Source organism: Marmota monax, unplaced genomic scaffold (genome assembly GCF_021218885.2).
Source record: "Marmota monax isolate L192 unplaced genomic scaffold, Marmota_monax_Labrador192_F-V1.1 WCK01_AAM20220418_F8-fsc01230, whole genome shotgun sequence".
NCBI classification, from domain to species: domain Eukaryota; kingdom Metazoa; phylum Chordata; class Mammalia; order Rodentia; family Sciuridae; genus Marmota; species Marmota monax.
In genome coordinates, this window is record NW_026693667.1 from 22,688 (window position 1) to 46,065 (window position 23,378).

At 32.6% G+C, this 23,378-nt stretch overlaps 1 protein-coding gene across 3 annotated transcripts in view; it reads right to left on the bottom strand.

Moving 5' to 3' along the window:
* Positions 1–23,378, bottom strand: part of LOC124103342 (transcription factor RFX3) — a 76,545-nt gene that overhangs the window by 22,676 nt on the left and 30,491 nt on the right. The window contains exon 7 of one of the 3 annotated variants that reach the window (XM_058584186.1): positions 22,946–23,100. The exons of 1 other annotated variant lie outside the window; for it this stretch is intronic. In XM_058584186.1, the coding sequence (XP_058440169.1) occupies positions 22,946–23,100 (155 nt within the window). Of the gene's footprint in view, positions 23,101–23,378 lie in introns of all 3 variants that reach the window. One more of the 3 variants, XM_046459919.2, reaches the window with a different exon arrangement.

Consider the following 23,378-nt stretch of genomic DNA (forward strand, 5'->3'; position numbering starts at 1 on the left):
ACCACCCTATTACAAGCAGGATTGACCCTAAACCCAGATCCACCCTAAACCCGGATCCACCCTGGTCCTTGAGCATGGTCACCTTTCTCAAACATTCATGCAATGTCACTGCAAATGACCTGGGTCCAAGGCAAGCCCATTTCCACAATGGAGAGTCCTCCCTCTAGGCAACATTGGGTAGGCTGACAAGGAAATTGCCATGCGTAATTCCTACTTGGCTATGGCTCTCAGCACTCTCTATTCTACTCCACTAGCTTATATATTTTTGTTTATGCCAATATAATTTTATTTTTGTTACTATGGCTCTATAGTATATTTTGAAATCAGGTATTGTGATGCCTCCAGCATTGATCCTTTTGCTCAGAATTTGTCTCTTTGTGCTCTTTTGTGCTTCCATATGAATTTTAAGATCCCCGCCCCCCAAGTTCTGTGAAGAATATCATTGTTATTTTGGTAGAAATTGCACTGAATCTGTAGATTTCTTTGGATAGCTCAGCAATTGTAACAATAGCAATTTTCCTAGTCCATGAACATTGTGTGTGGGGGGGTGGGGGAGTGTATCTTTCTACCAAAACCAAAACAAAACAAGACACCCAAACTAACAAGTACGTTTCCTCATTTAAAAAATTAAAAGTCTCATAAGACTAAAGATCACACCTTCCTAGGAGGTAGACACTCTATTACTACATCAGTTTGATGTGCATTCTGTTTTGACCTAGAATATGGGTAGTTTATTTATTTTACACTAAAAGGTATCATGTATGTGGCTCTATAGCAATAGTTCCTTTGTTCAACAGATATCTTGTCAATCAAGTTCCGTGTGTGTACGTGTGTGTGTGTGTATGTGTGTGTATTTAACTGCTACATAGTTTTTCTTTAGATGGATATTTCATGGCATGTTTTCAGATTATTTTACATGTATTTCCTGTTTTTATCATTATAAAAATGCTGCCATAAATACCCTTCTAGATGCCTCATTGTACATTCAAGTGCTTTTCTAGATTGTATACCTAGAAATGGAATTTCTACATCAGACTGTTCAAATTTTTAAAAACATGTATTCTTTATTTAAAAATTTCAGTGAAGAAGTTGATATAAGTAATCTATGTGATAAATGCACGTTAGAAAATCACTGGAAAATTTTGTAATGAAAATTAGTCTTCTCAGTCTGGAACCAACATAGTTGATGCTTAACTTACAATGAGTTAAATATTATAAGCCAGTTATTTTAATTATGTCTTTCATTTTGGGTTTGTGTGACATTTCTCATGTTTAGTTTCATGTTATATGTCTTTGGTAGGAATAGCACACAAGTGAGACTGACTTCTTATTTCATCCAGTCTGGTATTACATGATTTAAATTAATCCCATTTCTAATGTTGCTCAACTGAATCACTTGATTAAAGTACTGCCTGTTGGACTTTTTACTAAAAATTTATGTGTTTTTGTTTGTAACTGCTATTTTGTATTCTTTGATACTAGTGCTTATTTTGTTTTTCATCAAACTTTTCATTTATTTATTCATATTTAAATGGCCTAATGGTTTCTATTTTATTTAGTTAATTATATTTCATTCTTTTAATATTCATTTTGATGTTCATATTGTCAGAGATTTGGACAGTTGGAGACATTTCAAATTGACTTCTTGGTCCTTCTGAGGTATCTTCATTACTCTTTGAACACTTTCTTATCCAACAACACATATAAGGGTCATCTTATATTTTTTCCTGCACCAGTCCTACTATCAACTGTTTCTCTATGAAGCCTTAATTCTATTTGCTGGAGAATAATAGTTAGAATACAATATTTAGGGAATAAGTATATTCATTGCTATTGGGATATCATTGCTACCATGATTTCTTAGTGGACAAATCTTGTTAAATACATATAAAATGTATTCATATTTATTTCTCTATATTCATTGAAAATCAGAGTTTACACCTATATTCAATTCCAATTAAATACTGTATACTACAGGGTTCATTTGTTTTCTCCCTCTCCACATATGTGACTCTTTTCATCAAAGGTAATTCTTTTCTTAAAACAGGGAAGATTAATGCTGTGCTTTTGGTAGACCAATATTAATTCTTACTTTCTCATTCCAGGTATGTCAATGACAGTAATCATGCAATATGAATGCAGTGGATTGTAGAGCTTTATCTGACAGCTGAATGTGCATGTATCCTCTTAGGAGATGTCAAAAGGAGTAAAATATTTAATTTCACATTTGTAGATATTTATACTGTATTTTGACTGCCAAAGAAGCAAAATCTTAATTTGGTATCTCAGGAGATAATCATATTGTTACACTTCAGATGAAGTAAATACATTTTGTAATATGAAAATATCTTCACAAAAAGAAATACAACTAATTGTATGATCATTAATGTCTTTAACAGTTACTGATTGCAAGCTTCAACCTCAGGTAACTCTCTGTGACTTTAAGCATTATTTAGAAAATGATCTCTGTATTTGGAAATATTTTTGATAATTATTTAACTTTTAATTAAACCATTTTAATTATATATTTTGTATATTGATATGTTTTTATTTTAAAGATTATTATTTTTTTTGGTGGTAGTGGGTATTAAACTCAGGGCACTATACTGCTAAACTATGTCTCCAGCTCTTTTTATTTTACTTTGAGATAGAGTCTTTGCTAAGTTGTCCAGAATGTTTAATCCTCTTGTCTTAGCCTCCCAAGTAGCAGAGATTACAGGCATGAACCACTATTCCTGGCTTACACTAATGTAGTTATTTAAAGGTGATGTTTGATTCTTTGATTATATTTTTTTCCTAAATACAAATATTTTAAATGCAGTATCAACTGTTCTTTTTCAGTCTTTGACCTGAGATCTCTTCTCCATCCACACATTTACTTTTTCATATCTTTAAAATACTGTACATATGCTGACCAGGCTTTACTTCAACTTTGTATATCAAATTGTTACTTCTGTCAAATAGAAAGCTTAATCTTACTATGTACAAAACCAAACCCCTGTTTTTGTACATTTAATTTTTAAATCAAACCTTATCCTCTCACATTTTTTTTCTTATTTCCATAAATGACAATATCTTTCTACAAGTTTCCAAGGCCCAAAACTTTAGAATCAGTTTGACTTCTTCCTCATTCTCCTACCAAATAATTGGTTCATCATCAAATCCTTTATAGTATATCCAGAGTCTATGTAATTATATCTTTACCTCCTCTATCATTTGGGTCAAACCACCTGATTTCTTTCTTTTTTTTTATTATATATTTAGTTTTTAGTTGTAGTTTGATACAACAGTTTTATTTTATTTATTTATGTGGTGCTGAGGATCAAAACCAGGGCTGCACACATGCTAGGTGAGGGCTCTACCACTAAGCCACAACCCCAGTCCCCATCTTATTTCTTGAAATAGCCTCCCAGTTGTCTTCCAGCATCCATTGTTTGCCTTTAAGTCTGTTCTCCACTTTGAAGCCAGTATTATCTTTTAAAAATATATATCATGTCATGTTACTTCTCTGTTCCAAACTTCCAGAATCTTTTAACTCAGGAAAAATCCCAGTGTCCTATGAGTTTCTTCCTTATGATCTTTTTACTTCTGTAGCCTAATCGCCAACATTATTTCCTTTGCTTATTCTACTCTAGCCATAGTAGGCCCTCTTGCTCTTCTTTGAACAAATCAAGAATTTCTTATATGTTCCTTGTGTTTTGAACAGTAATATTGTTATTCCATTAATATTTTATGGAATAAATAAATTTAAACTCTTTCTTAGAGACTCTATTGTTCCCAGATTCTAATAGCAGCAGTCAAATTGCACCATTTCCTAATGCTTCCTTCTCCTCTCTTTGCCTAACTCCATCTCTGATGAAGCAGATTCCACACTTTGATTCAACACCTTGTGTGTGGAAATGCGAGTTGGGTGGATAGGAAAATGGATGTGGGGAAATAGGGAAGAGCAAAACTATGCCCTCCTCCCCTCACCTCCTCACTCCCCTTCAAGCCTGAGAGTACTACCCATTTGGCAAGAAGGTAAAATTTTAACTTCAAAGGAAGTTGGTACTTTGATCAACAATCATTGAGCTAGATCATTTCTGACATTGTGAATGACTTAAAAGAAATTCTAGGTGTGGTGGCACACAACTGTAATCCCAGCTACTTGGGAGCCCAAGGTAGTAGGAGGATCCAAAGTTCACAAGTTCAAGGCCACCCTGTGGAACTTAGGAAGTCCCTGTCTTAAAATAAAGGGCTGAAGTTGTAGCTCAGTGCTTGTTTATCATGTGTGAGGCCCTGGGTTCAATCCTCTGTTAGCCCCTCCCCCCAAAAAGTAAACAAGTAAAATAAGAAAGAAGAAAAGAGGATGCATGTTGAAGTAAAATATGGAACCTTTAACCACCAACATTTCTTTTGGAAGGCTAGACAAAAATAAATCTCCAGATTGGTATAAAGGGCCTGTGAGGGCAATAAGTGATTTTTTTTTTTTTTTATAAAAACAATTCCTTCCTTCCCTCCTCCCTCCCTTTTTTCCTTTCTTTTTTGCTTACCTCATGGAATTCTATTATTCAACTTAATGGTTATTTTCCTGCTGTTCTATTTATCACAATGATTAGTAATCTTTGTTTCTGTGCTTCCCTTTACCCAGCAGAAGACAGAAGCTGCCACAGTCTGGCTGGGCACAATTCACGAGCCACTTGTCAAGCAGGAACAAACTTTATTTTTAGAACACACGCTGCATTTTGATTTGATAGTGATCCATGAGATTCTATACTTTGATTCTGATTGAATGTGACCTGAGATATCATTGATTTGCATCTGGGATGGAAAATTGTGACAATAGGGAAGACTGCATTGTGTTATGAGAGTCGGCAAACTATGACCCATGGGCTGGCTGGAACATAGCCAGATGTTTTGTGACTCTTTAAGAAAATTAAAATATGTAGACTTATGATGTATTGAATTATTCGTCAACATTTATTTCTAGCCTCCCCCTCCCTACCCAACTAATTTCATATGTGTAGAGTTTACTTCCCTGTCCTGATAACTTACTGTCTATGTGAGTTGCTTTGGCCAGTTGAATGTGAGTGAAGAAGATGGATTATCATTTCTAGTATGAGGTCTAAAAAACCATTGCAGTCTTTGGTACACCCTCCCTATTCTTTGACCACTCATAGTGACAGAAACATATACTGGGTAACTGCTGAGCCCCAATGAAAAGAACCAGTCATGGGTCTCAACAGAGGTCTCATAAGATTATATCAGCTAGTGATATTGTAGCTAACTTAGTTTGACTAATTACACTCTTTTGATATTTGCATCATAACAAACTGCCTGATAACACAATTTAGACAGAATGCATCCCTATTGTAAAGTTACACATGAATATACATCAAGTATATCTCAACCAAACCACAACTTGGGCCAAGCTCAGGTAATGAAGTACGCTCAGCAGAGACCCAACTGACATGAAGAAAGATTGATGACAAAAAAATAATATCTGTTTTGGAAGCCACTGTGTAGGATAATTTTAAAAAATGAAGTCTTGTCCTCAGTTCTTGGCAGAGAGCTCCTAAGACAATTAGAATTATGGCATTTTGTATGTTAATGATATGTAACATGATGAGAGGGGGTCCTAGATAGCTTCAAGATGAGGGTTACCAGAAAAAAACAACCATATTATTAAAAGATTTGAAATTTTAGCCCCACATACAAGTCTCTGGGGAGAGAAAGGGTCTGGAAACTGAGATCAATCATCAATAGTCATTGACTTAATGAACCATACCTTTATAAAGAAACCTGTATAAAAACTCTTTAGCAATCTGATTCAGAGAGCTTCTGGGTTGACCAATGCATTCACATCCTGGGAGACTACTTCACCCAGAGAGTACATACAAACTCAGCCTGTTCATCCCCTCTCCTCCTCTCCTAATTCTTTTTTTTTTTTAATCCATCAGAGCTATTTAGTAAGAAAATCCTTTAATATACCCTGGGTTTAATATCCAATCAATGGTCTAACCGTGCCATCTAAATTGTCCAGATTTCATAAATTGGAATAGAATATACACTCAGAAATTAAAAGGAAAATTACAAAATCCAGTTCCAAAGCAAGAGTATCCTAGATTGATGGTGTAGACAGAGGTATTAGGACATATTTACATTAATTACAAATTCACTGTTCTGAGATTGTCCCTCTCCTAATCCTTTACCATATATATCTCACCATTGATTATTCTTCTCTAGACTCCTTTATGATAAACTGGTAATTGTAAGTAAAACACTTTCCTGATTTCTGTAAGTGGTTATAGTAAATTATCAAACGTGAGGAGGAGGTCATGGAAATTCCTGAATTTTTAATGTGCTGGGAAGAAATGGGAATAACTAACTACTCCATTTGCAAATGGTGTTTGAACTAGAGACAGTCTGTAGAGTCTGTGTTAACTCTGAAAGTTAGGTCAAAATTGAATTGTTGGATACTTGGTAAATAGAATTGGTATGACAAAAAGGCACATATTTGATGTTAGAAGGAAAAAAAACACACATACTACATTTGGGGGGATACATTTTAGATAAAAGCTACATATTGAAATGAATTTGATTAATTTACTATAAACTTAGGAATAAAGTTCCCAGTGCTTTTAATGTGATCTTCATGTACATAAATTTATTCAAGTGTAGCTGGATGCTTAGTCAAAAGAGGCAAACTATAGGAGGTCCTAAGAAGTTTTAACTCATTAATACAACAAAAATTGTGAGGTACTGAAGTAATACTTAAAATTTTTTTGTCATTTATATCTTAGAGTAATTAAACTTATGAAAGTCTTGTTGAATGATTTTGTTTTTTTAAAGAAAACAAATGGAACATGACAGCACTATATATCAAACGAACTTAGAAGAGAGAAGACAAATTTTATTTTTAATTTCTGCTTAAGGCATAAGACATAAATGCCATGATGAACCTACTCCACTGGAATACATTTAGTGGAGAAAATTTTTCTTTAACTTTTATATTTTTCAAAAGTTGTTTCCCCCATGTGATCTATTTTTTTCCCTGAGATATTGTAGGTTTTTGTTAAACCTTAGAGTTGTTTTCAGGGTAATTCCTAGTCTCCAAAGCAGACTGCATACAGGAGAACTTGCATTAAAAAAAAAAAAAAAAAAAAAAAAAAAAAAAAAGTTTACTGTCCAGAATTCCATTAGAAGAGACAGGAACAATGGAACCAAATTTAGTCTTTCCAAGTAGTATCTCAAAATAAAAGTTTGTTCAATATAGCTTGGAATTTGCTAGAGATTTGGGGTGGCATAGAATTGCTTTAAGCTGTTATAATAAAAAATCAAAATAGCCTATTTAAAAAGAGTCTTTAACTGCATGTTTGTGGCATGTCATATAGTATTGTCATGCTGAAGGAGAATGGAACAAACATGAACTGAACATCTGACCCAAATATTGTATGACTTTGGAATGAGGCTTCTTAATATTTCCCTTTTCATTGCATAATATTGTATATGGTTTGAAAATACACTGAAATATTGGATGAGTGACAGTAAAAAGTGTCTCTCCATTCTAGAAACACATTGTACATTATTTACTCCATAAATAGATGTACTGAAAGGTGAATGGATATGGTTCACACTTAACTGCACTTGTATAGTTCCAACTTTTGAATATATGAAAAGACACAAGAGGATGAATTCATGAGCAATGTTTCCTGCTCTTTCAATTCTCTGGAAACCTCTACTCCATTAATGAGGTCGTGATCTTCAGTTTGAATGGCCTACCAATGACTTTCTTAATCTTTATTCCGATCTTTACAATGGTTCTCTTAATCACAGACAAGTTTCTTTAGCATGGGCAAGCTCACTGTACTTCCTTTGGGAATCAATTCCAGTCCCCCAGGACAGGAGCTACTCACTGTAAGTAGAGTCAGACCCTCATTTGGCCACTTGGATTCCTTGCAAGTATTGCTAAGTAACATCTGCTGTGGAGTGGCTCCCTAATAGCCACTTTTCTGAAACTCAGGAATTCATGACACTGTTTTCAAGAAGTCTGTGAGAACCAAAATTCAAACTGAAGTCTGGCAGGCTTATTTTCTTCTTCAGAAATCCAGAGTTCTTTGCAGACCAACAGAGCACACCATTGTTCTTGTTTACTTGCCACTGTTAGTGAGCTGTCCTCTGCTTCATTCAATCAGTCTCTCCATCACAGTCTTGGAGCCCTGCCCTTAGCATCCCCTCTAGGCTTTACACACAGGGCCAACTATTGGCCCTGTGTGCCTTGACTGGAGGGAGTTTATTTGCTCTTGTTTCCAGAGATAACTGGTATCCCAAAGACCCAAAAGGTAAAGCCAGAGGGCTTCTTCTCCATTCTGAATCTCAGGGACCCTGCTATACATACCTTCTTGTGTGCAAAAGGTAGTTCTGGGATTTTTATTTTGTATCTACCCCACTGAGGTTTTTTCTACCTGTTGTGAGATACAGCTGGGACATTAGATGTGAGGTCAAATCCAGCTGGTTTTACTGATTTTCAGCAAGCAAAAGGTGACTTTTTAACCTTAATTTTTTTAATTTTATAGTTTAAAATTGGCATGCAGTCTCCATGGCTGGAGACTCTGACATAGATGACTGAAAAGCCTTGGAACATAACTATATGCAATAAACCAATAATTCTGCCTGCCTTGCTGCTGCTCCTACAGGGTATCTCAGAGCTGGCAAACAGAAGGGTAATGGGAATTAGAAGGAGGGGAAAAACAGCAATAAAAATATAAATCAAAGAAAGAAGGAAATCCATTTCTCCTTGGCAGCAGAGACAGTGCTCCGCTAATCCATGCTGAGTGCAATCCAATACTCCTTTATATAATCCTGTGCCGGTGGAAGAAAATTAAAGTTTAATGCCATAGCAGCTGACAAAAATCACTTTTGTTGCCCAGAAGCAGATTAAAGAATAGTTAAAATCATATAAATTTAATTTCTTTTTTGTTGTTGTTGTCGCTTTATTCTGTAACATCTTGATGCTTTAATCCCTAGCATCGGTTTTTGATTATTAAACATATATTACCAACATAAGAGAGATTGTGGGAAAAACAGTGACAGCCAGGAAATGATTTGTGCTTAAATGGTACATGTTAAAGCTCTTTCAAAATCCATAAATTTTTCATAGGTTCATAGAGGTCCATGCCTTTAATCAATCTGTGTCAAGAGGATTTTAAAATAAGCATAAAGGTAATGGAATGCTATCAATCATAATTGGGCTGGAAAGAACCATCAGGGTCCATCAGCTGTCACTCCTGCATTATGTGTATGTGTATGTGTGTATGAGCACATGCCTTGGCATGATGTATTTCCATTCTCTATCTTTGATTACTGCTATCAATGAGATAATTTGAAGACCTTGTATAAAGACGGACATGAAATAAAAATAAAATTAACTGTGGCTGTAATTTCTCCCTTTCTCTCCTCCCTCCACAGGAATTACTTACTGTCCCTGTAAAGACAGTGACTTGTCTCCTCTGTGCAGTACACTTGCTTCATCAGAACAGAAGGGTTTTCAAATGTAAAGCTTTCCTACTTTTTTAATGTATATAAAATGTCCTGTCCTGTATACAAATGCTACAAAGGGTTGACAATTTCTGTGCCCTACCTGGAGACCCTGGATCCACACAGTTAAAGGGAAATTTGTGCAAATTTATTCATAGCAGAATTATTATGAGTTTTTAAGTTATTATTAAGATTTTACAAAAGCTCCTGCTGCAATTAAGTTCAAATTTGGTTCTTATACCATGGGATTCCTGCAGCATTCTAGGTGTTTTCCATGGAAGGTTGTGAAGTCATCTCAATTTCATGGGAATTTTGTGGCTAATAGAAATTACTCTTCAGCACATAGTGTCAGCAAGAGATTTCTAAGTAAAGACAATTCTAAATTCATGCTTTACTTATCAATAGGATTCCTTTCTATTCATAAGCAGTATCTGTGTGTGTGTGTGTGTGTGTGTGTGTGCATGCACACATGTGTTTTAAATTTAATGATGGAAATTTCAAACATCCAAACAAAATATAGTATTGCTCAACTTGAAAAATTATCTACTAATGTCCAGTTTTAATTTCCTTTCACTAATATTTTATCCTTTCTTCTCCAAATATTTATGGATTAAACAATATGACATCAAAGATTTCACAGAAACAAATCTCTGATATCATATGGAATCCATAAATATTTCAGCAGAGATCTCCAAAGATAATTCTTTTTCATAATATAACATTATGTCAACTTAGAAATTAATGATATATTTTAAATATCATTAAATGTCCAATCATTGCTCAGGTTTCCATGATTGTCCCATAAATGCTTATTTTTAAAACTTCATTTATTCAAGTCAAGATTAAAATTTTTCCAATTGCAGTTCATAAATATGTCTCTCAAATACTTTTAATCAAAAGACTTCTTTGTTACATCTCCATCGCTTTCTTCCTGTCTCTCCTTTTTTAATTGGTGTAGAAATCTTCACACAGTTTCTTATTTGAATTTTACTGACCAGATTCCCTTTGTATCATTTAACATATTCCTCTCCTTGGTATTTCTTGCAGCTTAGTAGTTCAATATACAGGCTTAATCTGTTCCAAAACAGGTCCACCTGGCTCAGTATTATTATTGCTTCAAATACTGACAAGGTTTGATGGAAGGTATCTGAAGGCCACTCCAAGGGTGGGTTAAAACATAATAATTCAGTAGTCTTGCAAAAAAAAAAAAAAAATTACAAATGTCAAAGGCTTTGTGTGGAAGGGGTTGTTGCAGAGGAACCTGGGCCTTCCTGGGATTCATTAATTTCTGATTGACCCAAGTTATTTTTTTTTTCTTGTTCCATCCACTGTAGGTATATTTTTCAGTGAATTTATAGACCCTCAGAATTTTGAATCTGGATATGGTTATACAAATTCTAATCTCAACTACTAAATATTTATTTTAAAAAGGACACTGGGGCCAAGAGAGAATGTCTAACTTGTTCAAGGTTGCATGACTTTTTAATCAGCTGACTCTAGAATTCCTATATTTACTAAATCAAGAAGTAGGCTTCAGTTCTACAGAGTCAGCTACTTCTCTAATGTATCATGTATACTTTCATAAGGCAAAACTTGTATTCAGGGTGCTCTGCACTTTAATAATCATTCTCTTTTTTGGAATCTTGTTGGTGCCATAGGATTCAACATTGTTTTATAACAAGTTAACTTATATGTATTTCATTCACTACCAAAGTTGAAAATCAAACCTCTATAAGTAGAAATATATGGCCAAAAGATTAACTTGTTGAAGACTCCTTCAGTATTAGGGAAGTTTTAAAAATCAGTGGTACCATTGCTTAAAGTAGATATTAATTTAACCATGTGACTTAACTACATTTAGAACCAAAAGACACATTTATGTTTTTATCACCTGTTTCTAAATGATTCCAGTTCAGAACTTTAAGAGGGAGCCCTTTCTGGTGGTATTGCTGATGATTAGTACTCAGTTCATAGAAACAAATGAAATATAATTTCAAGAAGGATTAAAAATAACTTCAATTGTTTAAACACCTTTCTGCACTTAGTGTAAATTAATACATATAATGACTCTAAGGAGCAGAGAGTTAATTATTACTTTATGTATGAGGAATTGAGCCTCACAGAGTTTAAGCAAAGTTGCCCAAGTTCACTCAGCTAAAATATGGAAATTCTGGGATTGAACCAGTATTGTCTGAATCCAAATAACATGGTCTTTCTGCCATGATACATTTTCTCTATAATGATGGGATTGGGAGTCAGAGGATCACAGCCCAGCTTCTAATTATCTGTGTTCAAACACAGCAAATCACTTGACCTTGACCTTCTAGTTTCCCACTTTTCAAAATAGATAATAAAAGAATTTAAATTTGTCATTAGAGTCAAAGTGCTAATGTATGTGAATGACACTTTATAAATGGTACTATATTATACAAAGCCCTGCCATTTTTATTTACTTTTTTACTCTAGCACATCCATGACAATCATTTGACCTGTGTGACTCACTAGAGAATTGGAGTCAAATGAAAGTCTCCATCCCATAGCCTAGATGGACTTCCAGGGTCAGTAACCAACGGGAATACTTGTGAATACTGTGTAGAAGAGATATGGTTTTGCATGGCATGCTGTGGTGGACATGGAGAAGCACTAATCAGATTGTTATTTAAGGAACGAGCTATTGCCCAACTTCTGGGAATGCTATCAGCATCCTTTGAATCCTATCTAAATTGTTTCAACTGCAAAAGCTGCATCCATCACATAAGAATAAACTCTTCTGGGGACAGTTTAAATCTAATGACTGAGTGCACCAAGGATATAAAGTCCCAGTCAGTAAGTTGCCCTAGAACACTTATCCGTATACACTTCAGAGTTTCCCATGAGTTTGCCCAAGGCTTTGGAGGCCTGAACCTCAGTTTGACTTATCTTTGGCCAATCTTGATTTCTTTTTCTCACTTCCACACATATGGATTCCTAATCAATATCTGGCATACCATACTCCATTTTCGCATCTGTTTCTAAACAGCCTAATCTCTAACAGGTATAATTCCAGTGATATTTTCTTTTTATGTTTCATTCTAGGGAAACAAACTATAATGTACTATTATAACTATCATAAACCTATAGTATAACTAATATAAACCTATATTATAACTATTATAAACATATCAGTTTCAAATATGCTTCCTTCAGACTTAAAGTACAATGTGTTTAGAAATTTGTAACTCAGGTAGGATATTTTGGGGATGATGTCTTTAAATAACTTGAATTAGGAATTTTTAAAAATTGCCTTTCCATGCTGCAATACCTGAATATATCAACTTGATGTCTTTAGTAACTATGCTTATGACAAAGAGAGTATATCATCATTCAACTCTTCCTTTATTGAGAAAAAAGTCTTTGTAGATTTGATATTTTATTTGGATTAATGACTAGATATGCTCTGAGGATCGAGTAGTAGAAAGATGATTGGGAAAATGGAATATAGGAAAACCATAGAATTAGAACCAGGCTATAGCCTTGCTGGTACTCCTAAACATACATAAAATTAGGAGGATGTGAATAAAGACAAAGAACTCATTGTACAAAATAATGAATAGACCTTTTGGTAAGAAAGTATGGTTGTAAAGTACATACTATCTTTTTCCAGTGCTACAGGCTAGTTTGAATTTTTATAAAATTATTTGTTTTTTTTTAAATATTGAAATATATTAAGAAAATGGCCTTTTATTTTACCACTCAGATAGCACATATAAAAATTAGTTATATATAAGAGAAATAGAAAATCATTATGTATAATGAAAATGAAAATGAAAGTTATAGTATATAACTTCTGAAATATAGGAAGCAAACACAACAAAATTAAAGGGAATAATATACAGTTATACTACGAAAGTGGGAGACTTCTCTTTCTACTCTCAAAAAAGGATAGGACAATAAGAAGATAATTAAAAAATAGAGAATTTAAACCAAACAAACCAAACAGATTTAACAGATATGTATATAACAGTGTAGCTACCAACAGCATTCACACTCTGGTCAAGTGCACAAGAGATATTTTCCAGGAGAGACCGCATGTTAAGTTTCAATGGATTTTTAAAAGATATATAAAGCACCTCTGTGACCACAATGGGATGAAGTTAGAAATCAGGAACAGATGTAAAATTGTAAAATTTTATAAATTTGTAGAAATTAAACAACATAATCCACTACCAATGGATCAAAGAATAAATAAAAATATAAATTAGGAAAAACTTAATGAAAAATGAAAATAAAACATAACATACCAAAACATATGATACACAGCAAAATCAGTTTATAGTTATAAACACATCAAAAAGAAATAATGATCTCAAGTCAACGACTAACTTAAGGTACTTGAAAAGAAGAATAAACTAACCTAAAGCTAATAAAATGAATAAAATATTGAAGATTAGAATAGAGATCAATTAAATAGAGAATAGAGAAAATGAAACCAAAAGTTGTTTCTTTGAAGAGAACAATAAATAAAATAGACAAATCTTAATCTAACGAGAAAAACAAAAAGAGTAAGAGGAAGAAGAGGACAAGGAGGAGGATTATTCATCAAGTCACTCAAATCAGTTATTATTATGGATTCTACCAAATATAAGAATTACAGAAAGTTCTATGCACAATTGTGTTCCAGCAAATGGATAAACTACTGAAATGGAGAAATTCCTAAAAACATAAAAAAAAAAAAAATCTTACCAAGATTAAATCATTTAGAAATAGAAAATATAAGTAGACTATTGAATTTCTGGGAAGTGACATTGGCCCAATTATATTGTTAAATTGTGTGCATAGGCAAATATGTAGCAACAAATCATTATGTACAACTATATTGCACCAATAAAAAGGTGGAAAGGAAGAAAAGAAAAGAAAACCCAAGTAGATTTGTAACTACTAAGGAGATTTAATTAGCAATCAAACAACTTCCAACACAGAAAAGTCTTGGACCTGATGGTTTAATTGGAGAGTTCTACCAAATTCTTGCAGAACTAACACCAATTATACCAACTTTTCCAAAAAGTTGAAGAGACAGAAAAACTTCTTATTCTATAAGGTCAACATTATCCTGATATCAATGCTGGACTAAGATACTACCAGAAAATTACAGACCAATTTCCCCCATAACATTCATGCAAAACTCCTTGACAAAATGCAGACAAACCAAATTCAGCGCATATTAACAAGAGTATACATCATGTCTAACTGATAAGTGATATTTACTCTTGGAATACAAGAGCAGTTCAACTTACAAAAATTAATCAATTTAATACACATAATACAATAACAGAATTTTAAACTCTTTCATGATAATTACTTAACAAACCATGAACAGATGCATACTATCTCAACATAATAAAACTAATATGAAAAACCCACAGTGAACATATTACTCAATAGTGAAAATTAGATAGCTTTTTCTCTAAGATCCAGATCAAAATGAGGATGCCTACTCTTACCACTTCTATTCAAGCTGGTATTGTAAGTACTAGCCAGAGCAATTAGGCAAGAAAAAGAAATAAAGAAGTCTAAATTGGAAAGAAAGAAGTAAAATTATCTCTGTTTATAGGTAACATGATCTTGTATGTAGAAAAACCTAATATACCCCACAAAAAATTGTTAAAACTAATCATTGATTCACCAAGTAGAAAAATACAAAGTCAACTCATTAAAAAATCAGTTGTATTTCTACAAAATAACAATGAACAATCAGAAAACAAAATTAAGAAAATAATTCCATTTACAATAGCATCATAAATAATAAAACATTTTTAGGAAGTAATCAATGAAGTTAAAGACTTACATAATGAAAATTATAAAACAGTGCTAAAAGAAATTAAAGGAAACATATTAAAAGGAAATATTATTGTTGAAGAATTGGAGGACAACATTGTTATCAAATATATCCAAAGCAATTCACAGATTTAATGCAATTACTATGAAAATCCCAATGTCATGTTCTGTTGTTGTTATTATTGTTGTTTTGGGTAGAAACATAAAAACAAATCTTAAAATTCTTTTGGAATATCACAGGGCTCTGAATAGCCCAAACGACCTTGGAGAACAATAAAGCTAGAGGAATAACATTAGGCATTTTTGCCTAAAACTTTCTTATTTATAGTTTTATTAAATTGTAATGTTATTTGATATACATTAGTAGACAGTATATACTCTATTACATTGCTTTTGCTTTTGGTTTGTGAAGAAAAACTTTTTTTTTTTTATTTTTTTTAAGGGGGAAGGGATCTAAGTAACTTACTTTTTGATTTAACTGTATTTCTGATTTGCTGATAAGTGTGCTGGCCCATAAAATAGATCAGAAAATGCATGTATTGAAAACATAATTCACATGACCAGAAAGTGTTAAAATACTTTAAAGTCTTAAATTGAGGTTTGGATTTAGAGATTAAATTGTTAGAATAAATACTAAATTGTTATTTATTTTGGACATAAAAAGGAAAAATCTCAAATAGGGAATGTGTTCTTACTATATGAATTTACAAATTTGAGTAATTTTTGCTTAAACTTTAAAAAAATATGGCTTAATAGAATCCTTCATAAAAGAGGTTCTTTAGATTTTTACAAATAGGTCAAGAGTCTTGTTTCACTGGATCAGACTCTCAGAATTCTTCATGGCCTATTTTTCAGAATTGTTTAAGAAATATTCAGTGCCATGATGTGCCATAAAACGACTTGACTTTGCTGTTTGGAAGGTTATGGTCTCATGTCCATTTTCAAACTTTTATCATTCTACTCCTTAACTTCCCTTTCCTGACAAGCATGGTTTATGGTATTGTGTATTAGTTAAGAGGCTAAACTCTGAAATGAACAACACCTGAATTTGAATTTCAGCTCTGCTACTTCCTAGTAGTTTAACCTTGAGCAGATTACTTAAACTCCATGAAGTAAGATTAATAAAATAAAACTTAATTGTTTTGAAGATCACATTATATACTGTAGGCAAAAAAAAACACTGCCTGACACATGTGTGCTCAATAAATGATCATTGCTCTTCATAGCTTGTATGGTTTCCTGAATTATGCCTTGTCATTTATTTTGTCTAAAATTTGGTTCTTACCTTTTTGTTGTGGTGGTGGTAATTGAATCGGGGGTCCTGCATGCTAGACAAGCATTCTACTACTGAGCTACATCCCTATTCCTTTTTATTTTTTGCTTTCAGAGAGGGTCTCCTAAGTTGTCCAGGCTGACCTTGAATTTGAGATCCTCCTGCTTCAGTCTCTGATAGCTAGGATTATAGTGGCATACCACCTTGCCTGAGGTTCTCATCCTTTTATTCAACTGAGAACATGTTTTCCACCCTACTTAAACTCCTTTCTTCTAAAGTTAGATTTAGGGCTGGGTGGAAGAGCTCTGGCTTAACATGCCTGAGGCCCTGCAATCTTCTCTGTGAAAGCAGTGGAGAGTTAAAGTGATCCTTAACTTGATGGGTCACTTAAAATGAGTTTCTTAACTTCTTAGCATACCTGCTATGGGCTTGGGAATTTGGTTAGATTTTTGTTTATTTGCAAATATTTAATCTTTTCAAATTGTTTATAAGTTTCTTAAAGGCAGAAGATTATACAATAGAGTTTTAAATTTAGTCAGAGACTCAAGGTCCTTTTCTGATAGAAGGAAATCCACAATGGATATTTTTCCATTAAGCAAAACCCATTTAACTATAAATTTGCCATTTTTAAAAAAAAAAATAGTGATCATTATAGCAAGGCAATTTTATTACTTCCACTGGGTTTATTTGCTTTCTTTTGTTCAAAACATATTAAGTGGTGTGAATTAATGAATTTTGGATATTTCATCAAATACAGAGTCTTCTAGTGAGCAGTAGCTTTTGGCTGACTTTAGGTCTCTTCTGACCTTTTCAAGTGATATTTTGTAACCTCACTCTCTATATATGCATTTCACCTATCTATCTGAAATTTTATATTTGCTTGGGTTTTATTTAGTGTTTAAGAAAACTAATTTCTTTGTTTCATAAGTTTTGGGGAATAGTTTATTAAATCAAGTACCTTCAATTTTAGTTGTGGCAGAATTTCCTAATGCTGCTTACAATAGGAAAAACACAGGGGTGTTATTGGAATTTTGCTTTTTTTCTTTTTTCATTTTTTTAATAATAACTTTAATTTTTTTTTTCTAATTAGTTCTACATGACAGCAGAATGCATTTTATTTCATTTACACAAATGGAGCACAACTTTTCATTTCTCTGCTTGTACATAGTGTAGAGTTGCCTTAGTTGTGAAATTATACATGTACCTAGTGTAATGATGTTCTCATTCAACCACCTTTGCTACCCACATGTCCCTTCCCTATGGCCCCCCACCCCACCCCTTTGCCCAATCCAAAGGGAACTTTGCTTTTTAGTGGACTATGTTGAATACCTCAGACCTTTCATGTTTCTCCTTTGCTGCTTAATTTCACTATGCTCACAGGGATGTTAAAAGTGCAACATCACAACTTGAGTTCCAGGGTTGTACCAAGGCAGTTGATTTAAATAATAATAATAATTTAGGAAACTGAAAAAATTTCTGTAGGACAAAGAAGTCTGCAATAATCAGATGTGTTGTTGCATTTGAGATATTTCAATTAAGGTTGAACAATGGAAATATAGGGTTATCTGCTTTGATGTCTACTAGAGAATTTATTTTGGTAAACCTTTATTTTTATATAAAACTCATTCATAAATCCATATAGCCCTTTTAAAATTTTATTGTAAAATTTTTAGAAGGAATTAATATTTATAGCAACCTAGGATAGGCACAGCATGCTGCAAACAGCAGAAGTTATAGAGAAAGAAATCAATTTGACCACATACAAAATGCCAAATTCTATGAAAAGAAAAATCTAGACTAAAAAACACTTGTCATAAGGCCAAAGGAAAAACATTCTTCACATATAAAAGATGTTACAAATAAATAAAAAAAAAAATGCCAAACTATATCAAAATAAAAGTGAAGGATTAATCAAGTTTTAAAAGAAATATACATTCAGTAGCTACTATAACACTAATAATAGAACATGGGAACATGTGGAATAGTAAACAGGCAACCAAATGAAATATGTTATAAATCTATACCCATCCAACCCTCTTTAATCAGTGTATTTTTATCACGTACCATCTCATAAGATACCGAGTTTATTATCAGTTACGATGTCATTTTAACTTTTTTCTAGACCCAAGGGGCGCCTTTCAATTTCTGTAACAGAAATTTAAGTTATCTGCTTATTTCACTTTTTATATTAATTTAGGCAAATACTGGTACATTACAATATGGGCTAAGAAGTGAGCTGCCGTGGAAGATTTGTCAGTGAACAAAACTGATCAGGCCTCTCACCTGAGAAGCTAACATTCAAATATTTTGGGGATGAGAAACAAAATGAATAGACATATAGTATATATAGATGGTTATAAATGCTAAAGAGAGAAATAAGAAGGATAGAGAAGATAGATGATGGGGTAGAGAAATTGCAGTATTAAGTAGGGTGATTAAGAAGACCTTACAGAGAAGGTAACATTTGAACAAAGAAATGAAGAAGGTAAGTTTTTGGTAATTTCTTCAAATATTTATTATATTAATGCTTTTGATTGATGCCTTCCTGCTATATTAGTCATGAAATAGGAACAAAACAAATGTTGGTGAAAATGTGGAGAAACTGAGTCCCTTCTACATTGCTAGTGAGAATAATAAAGGATGCAGCTACTGTAGAAAAGAGTTTTTCAATAAGTAAAACAGAACTGCCATATGACTCAACAACCTCATCCATGGATTTATATACCCCAAATCATTGAATCAGAAGCTCAGATACTTATATAACATATTCTTAGCAACAGTATTTATAAATAACCAAGAGGTAGAAACAACCCAAATGTACAATAAACCAGTTGTGCCAGTTACAAAATTATAAATATACCTTAAAAATTTGAACAGAATTTACACATGAAGTATTAAATGTAAAATGAAAATGGATATATAGAAATTAGAATTTGCTGGAATGCAGTTTGATTAGTTAATCCCCAGATTGGCTAATCTTAACTGGAACAGCAACTTTGCATATGATAGTTTCTATGATAATGATTCTCTTTCATGTCTTATAAAATGTGAAAGTAGAATTGTTTATATAGATAATAGGTAACATTATCTAGTATCTTTATTCACAATTTAATGATTATAAATAAATTTTGTAATTTTACAAATAAATTTAATGAAAATGAATTTAATTTATAAAATTTTGCATACGCAAAAAGACAAATGAGGGGTTATTTAATGAATAAATGCTTCAAGAACTCAGAACATAAAATTAATTTCTGCATGTTTCCTACTATATGGTAGATAATAAAATATTATAGTCTACTATTAGAAATTAAAAAGTTACATTTTTGGCCAACTGCTCCCAAGAATATAACATCAATGATAGGATTAAATTATTTGATTTTTCTTTCTGTGCTCTAGTGAGTCTGACATACCTCTCTATTACCTTTGTAAAAATAGATTTTAAAAATATTTTGACTCACTTAAATTATTTGCAAAGGATATAAAGTTTTCTATTCCAATAAAAAAAAAAACCAAAAAAAACTAAGTATTTTAAAAAGATCTATTTAATGGTCAAATGACAGAAGAGACTGAAATGACCTAAATTTTGATTAGGAAAACACTCAAGAAGTGTGGACTTTTAACCATGAGAATTGGAAACTCTGAATCAGAAATTTCTTGAGAACTGATCTTTTGAAATCTCAAAAGTTTCCCACATTAGCGAAAAAAGAAAGAAAAATATCTTTCTGTTGTGTTATGTACTAGAACCATGGAGTGCAGGCATGAATGGAAATGAAAGAGAGTGAAAAAACCTTAACAACCTTTTGAAACTCAGTAAAATTTTGTTCATGATTCAATTTGGCAATTTGCATTTTCCATGTTTCCTACTATTAATATTTAATATTTATTTAATCTAAAAATATGAGACTCTATATATATTATTTTAAAAAATTTATATGGGCCTTGTTTTATCTATACAAACTTTATGTGAAGAAGATAATAAAATAAAAAGATATACTCTGTATTTTAAATAAGTTTTTAAATTTTATTTTTTAGTTGTAGGTGAACACAATACCTTTATTTTATTTTTATGTGATACTGAGGATCAAACCCAGTGCATCATGCATGCCAGGTGAGCTCTCTACCTCTGAGACACAACCCCAGCCCATGTATTTTAAATAATTTTAAGGTTTTACTGTTTTTGTACTAAATGACATTCTAGGTCGCCTTTAATTATATTCACAATAGCACATTTAAGTGTGGCCAGTTGAGTTCTTATACAATATTTTATACTTATTTTTTTCATTTTCAGATAAATGTATTTTAGAATACAGTAGCTTCAAGCTGACTTTAAATTAGTGTGATGTGCAGACTTTTTTCTTTTTTTTTTTTTTTTTGGTTAATAAAAGAAATCCCATCTGGACAGAAAATGCTAGAGTGAAGTACTAGTAGCCAGGAAAATACAATTTTTTAAATATAAAATTAATTTGCTTGCTGTATAGGGATTCACGTAAGATCAAAATTGTAAGATCAAAATTGAATATATGGCTTGAAATTTAAAATTTATTCCAAAACTAACTTGTCTCAACCTACTCAAGGTTAGTATTCAAATTCATACAATTAGAAGACAGATATTTAAATTGTGTTTGAAGTTTAATTTTGTTAAGCCTCATTGCAGAATGGGAATTAAATCTGGTAGGATGGTACATGAAATACATTTCATAATTTCAGAGAAGTTATTCAGTTTTCTGCTAAGTGTAGAGACCAAATACAGAATAAACTGTTTTTCAAATCAAAATTTGCAAGACAAAGGACAATTGTATTGTGTACTTAAAATTCTAAGACTTAAAGTCAACTAAAATTGATACATGACTTAAATTAGAGCACTGTTAAGGTCACAAAGTCTTATGATACTAGTACAGAAACAAAATATTTCAAAACAATTTAATGAATATCGATGTTGATTTGCCTCAAAAAAGAAAGCACTCACTACCATGTCTTCTTGTATTTCATGAGGAAAAGTGTATATTAGCAGTAAGATATTATAGGCTAATGTGCTACCCTATGCAGCTTCTCTTAAACATCTCTAGAGATAATCACCCAGAGCACAGGGAGCAGGAGAGAAACAAGGGAATCAGATTCTGGAGCATAAACCAGTAAAGAATTTACATAGTGAAATTTTTTCATGACAATATCACTTTTCATCACTTTTTAGTCAGGAAGCTTGGTGCAGATAATAAGAAACACACTGGCAATTTATAAAAATTGGGGACAATGTCAGTGGATTTCTTCTGTTTTCACTTATTACTTCATAAATTTATAAGGGTGTTCATTGATATTATATGTAAATATATCTAAGCATCTACTTTAAGGTGGTGGGGAATTCATACCTCTTTTTGTTGTCTGTCATATTTAGGGGGAGAAGTATAAACATATAACATCTTTCCCTTTTCTTCTACTACATTTATATGCTTTCTTAAAAAAATTAACAAAAATCATCTGTGAACAGTGTACTTGAAGTGCATACTTAATTGCCAATTTCACAAGCCAAAAGAATGCTTTTACTTTATTAATGTCAGGGAATAATGGAAACTGTACCATTTCTTTAAAAGTAAAGGATCACCATTATATGCTTATACTGATGCAGGCAAAAAATAGTTTCAACTGCTTCTATCAGTATCTGTAATAGCATTTTTACTAATCATTGGAGAAAATAGCTTTGTTTGTAACAAGGCAGTTTAAAAAGCACCATCACTTAAAAAGGTAATCTAAGCTATCTATGTAATTCCTACTTGCTTTATAGTGGAAATACAATGCATGTGTAGTTACATAGATTTTTCTCTTAAAATACCAGTTAACCATTATTGTTAATAGGAACCAAGTCTATAGTTCTTAACATGATGTAGGTGACGAAGAAAATGCTTTTTTTAAGAAATTAAACTTCACTGAAGACCAAGATAAATTCATTTCACATCAAAGGTAACTATGGAAGGGACTAATCTGCAATTACAGATTTTAGCAATTTTTTGCTATATGAAGGGGAACTTGTCCTTGAGTAAAATAATTTTTCATGGTTGCCTGAAATGGGAGTGTTCTTACAATTAATTTATAGGGGCTGGCACATCTCTAGGTTGACTTTTTTAATCAAAAAGAAAGTTAAAGATTGGAAAACAGATCATTTTCCCCCTTTTACTACAGTTTTGCTCTAGGCTGCTTTCATGCAATATTCTCTGTTGCATGTTTTCTATTTGACAAATTTAAATAAAAATTAGGATCATTCCAGATTGCAATGTCACCTCCCCAAACTTCCTGGGTGGAATGTATCAGAACAAAAGCATCTGTAGTTGTCTGCATTTAACTTACTAGGAATAGGTCTAAGGACATCTGGGATGAGAATCTCCACCAAAGCCTGGTACATCCCATGGTCACAGTTACACATCCATTTCAGAATAGACTCACGTTTGCACAGAGTTATCAGCTTTGCTTTCGGTAGTCGACTTTCTGTTTCACTCAGATTGCTGGTGTGAATAAATGTAGCAAATGAATAGATGGCAAATGAGGATAAAAAAGAAAATGGACTTTAAAAATAGTTTATCAAATATTACTGAGGTTAGAACTATACCACCACTGTACTGGTACCATATGGCTGGATATATATATATATATATATATATATATATATATATATATATATTCCCCCAGAGCTGCCTATACACATTAAAATTTTCTGATGGTCTGAAAGGCAGATATGATAGCAATTTCATGAGGATGAAATAGCTCTACTGTAGTCCCCCAT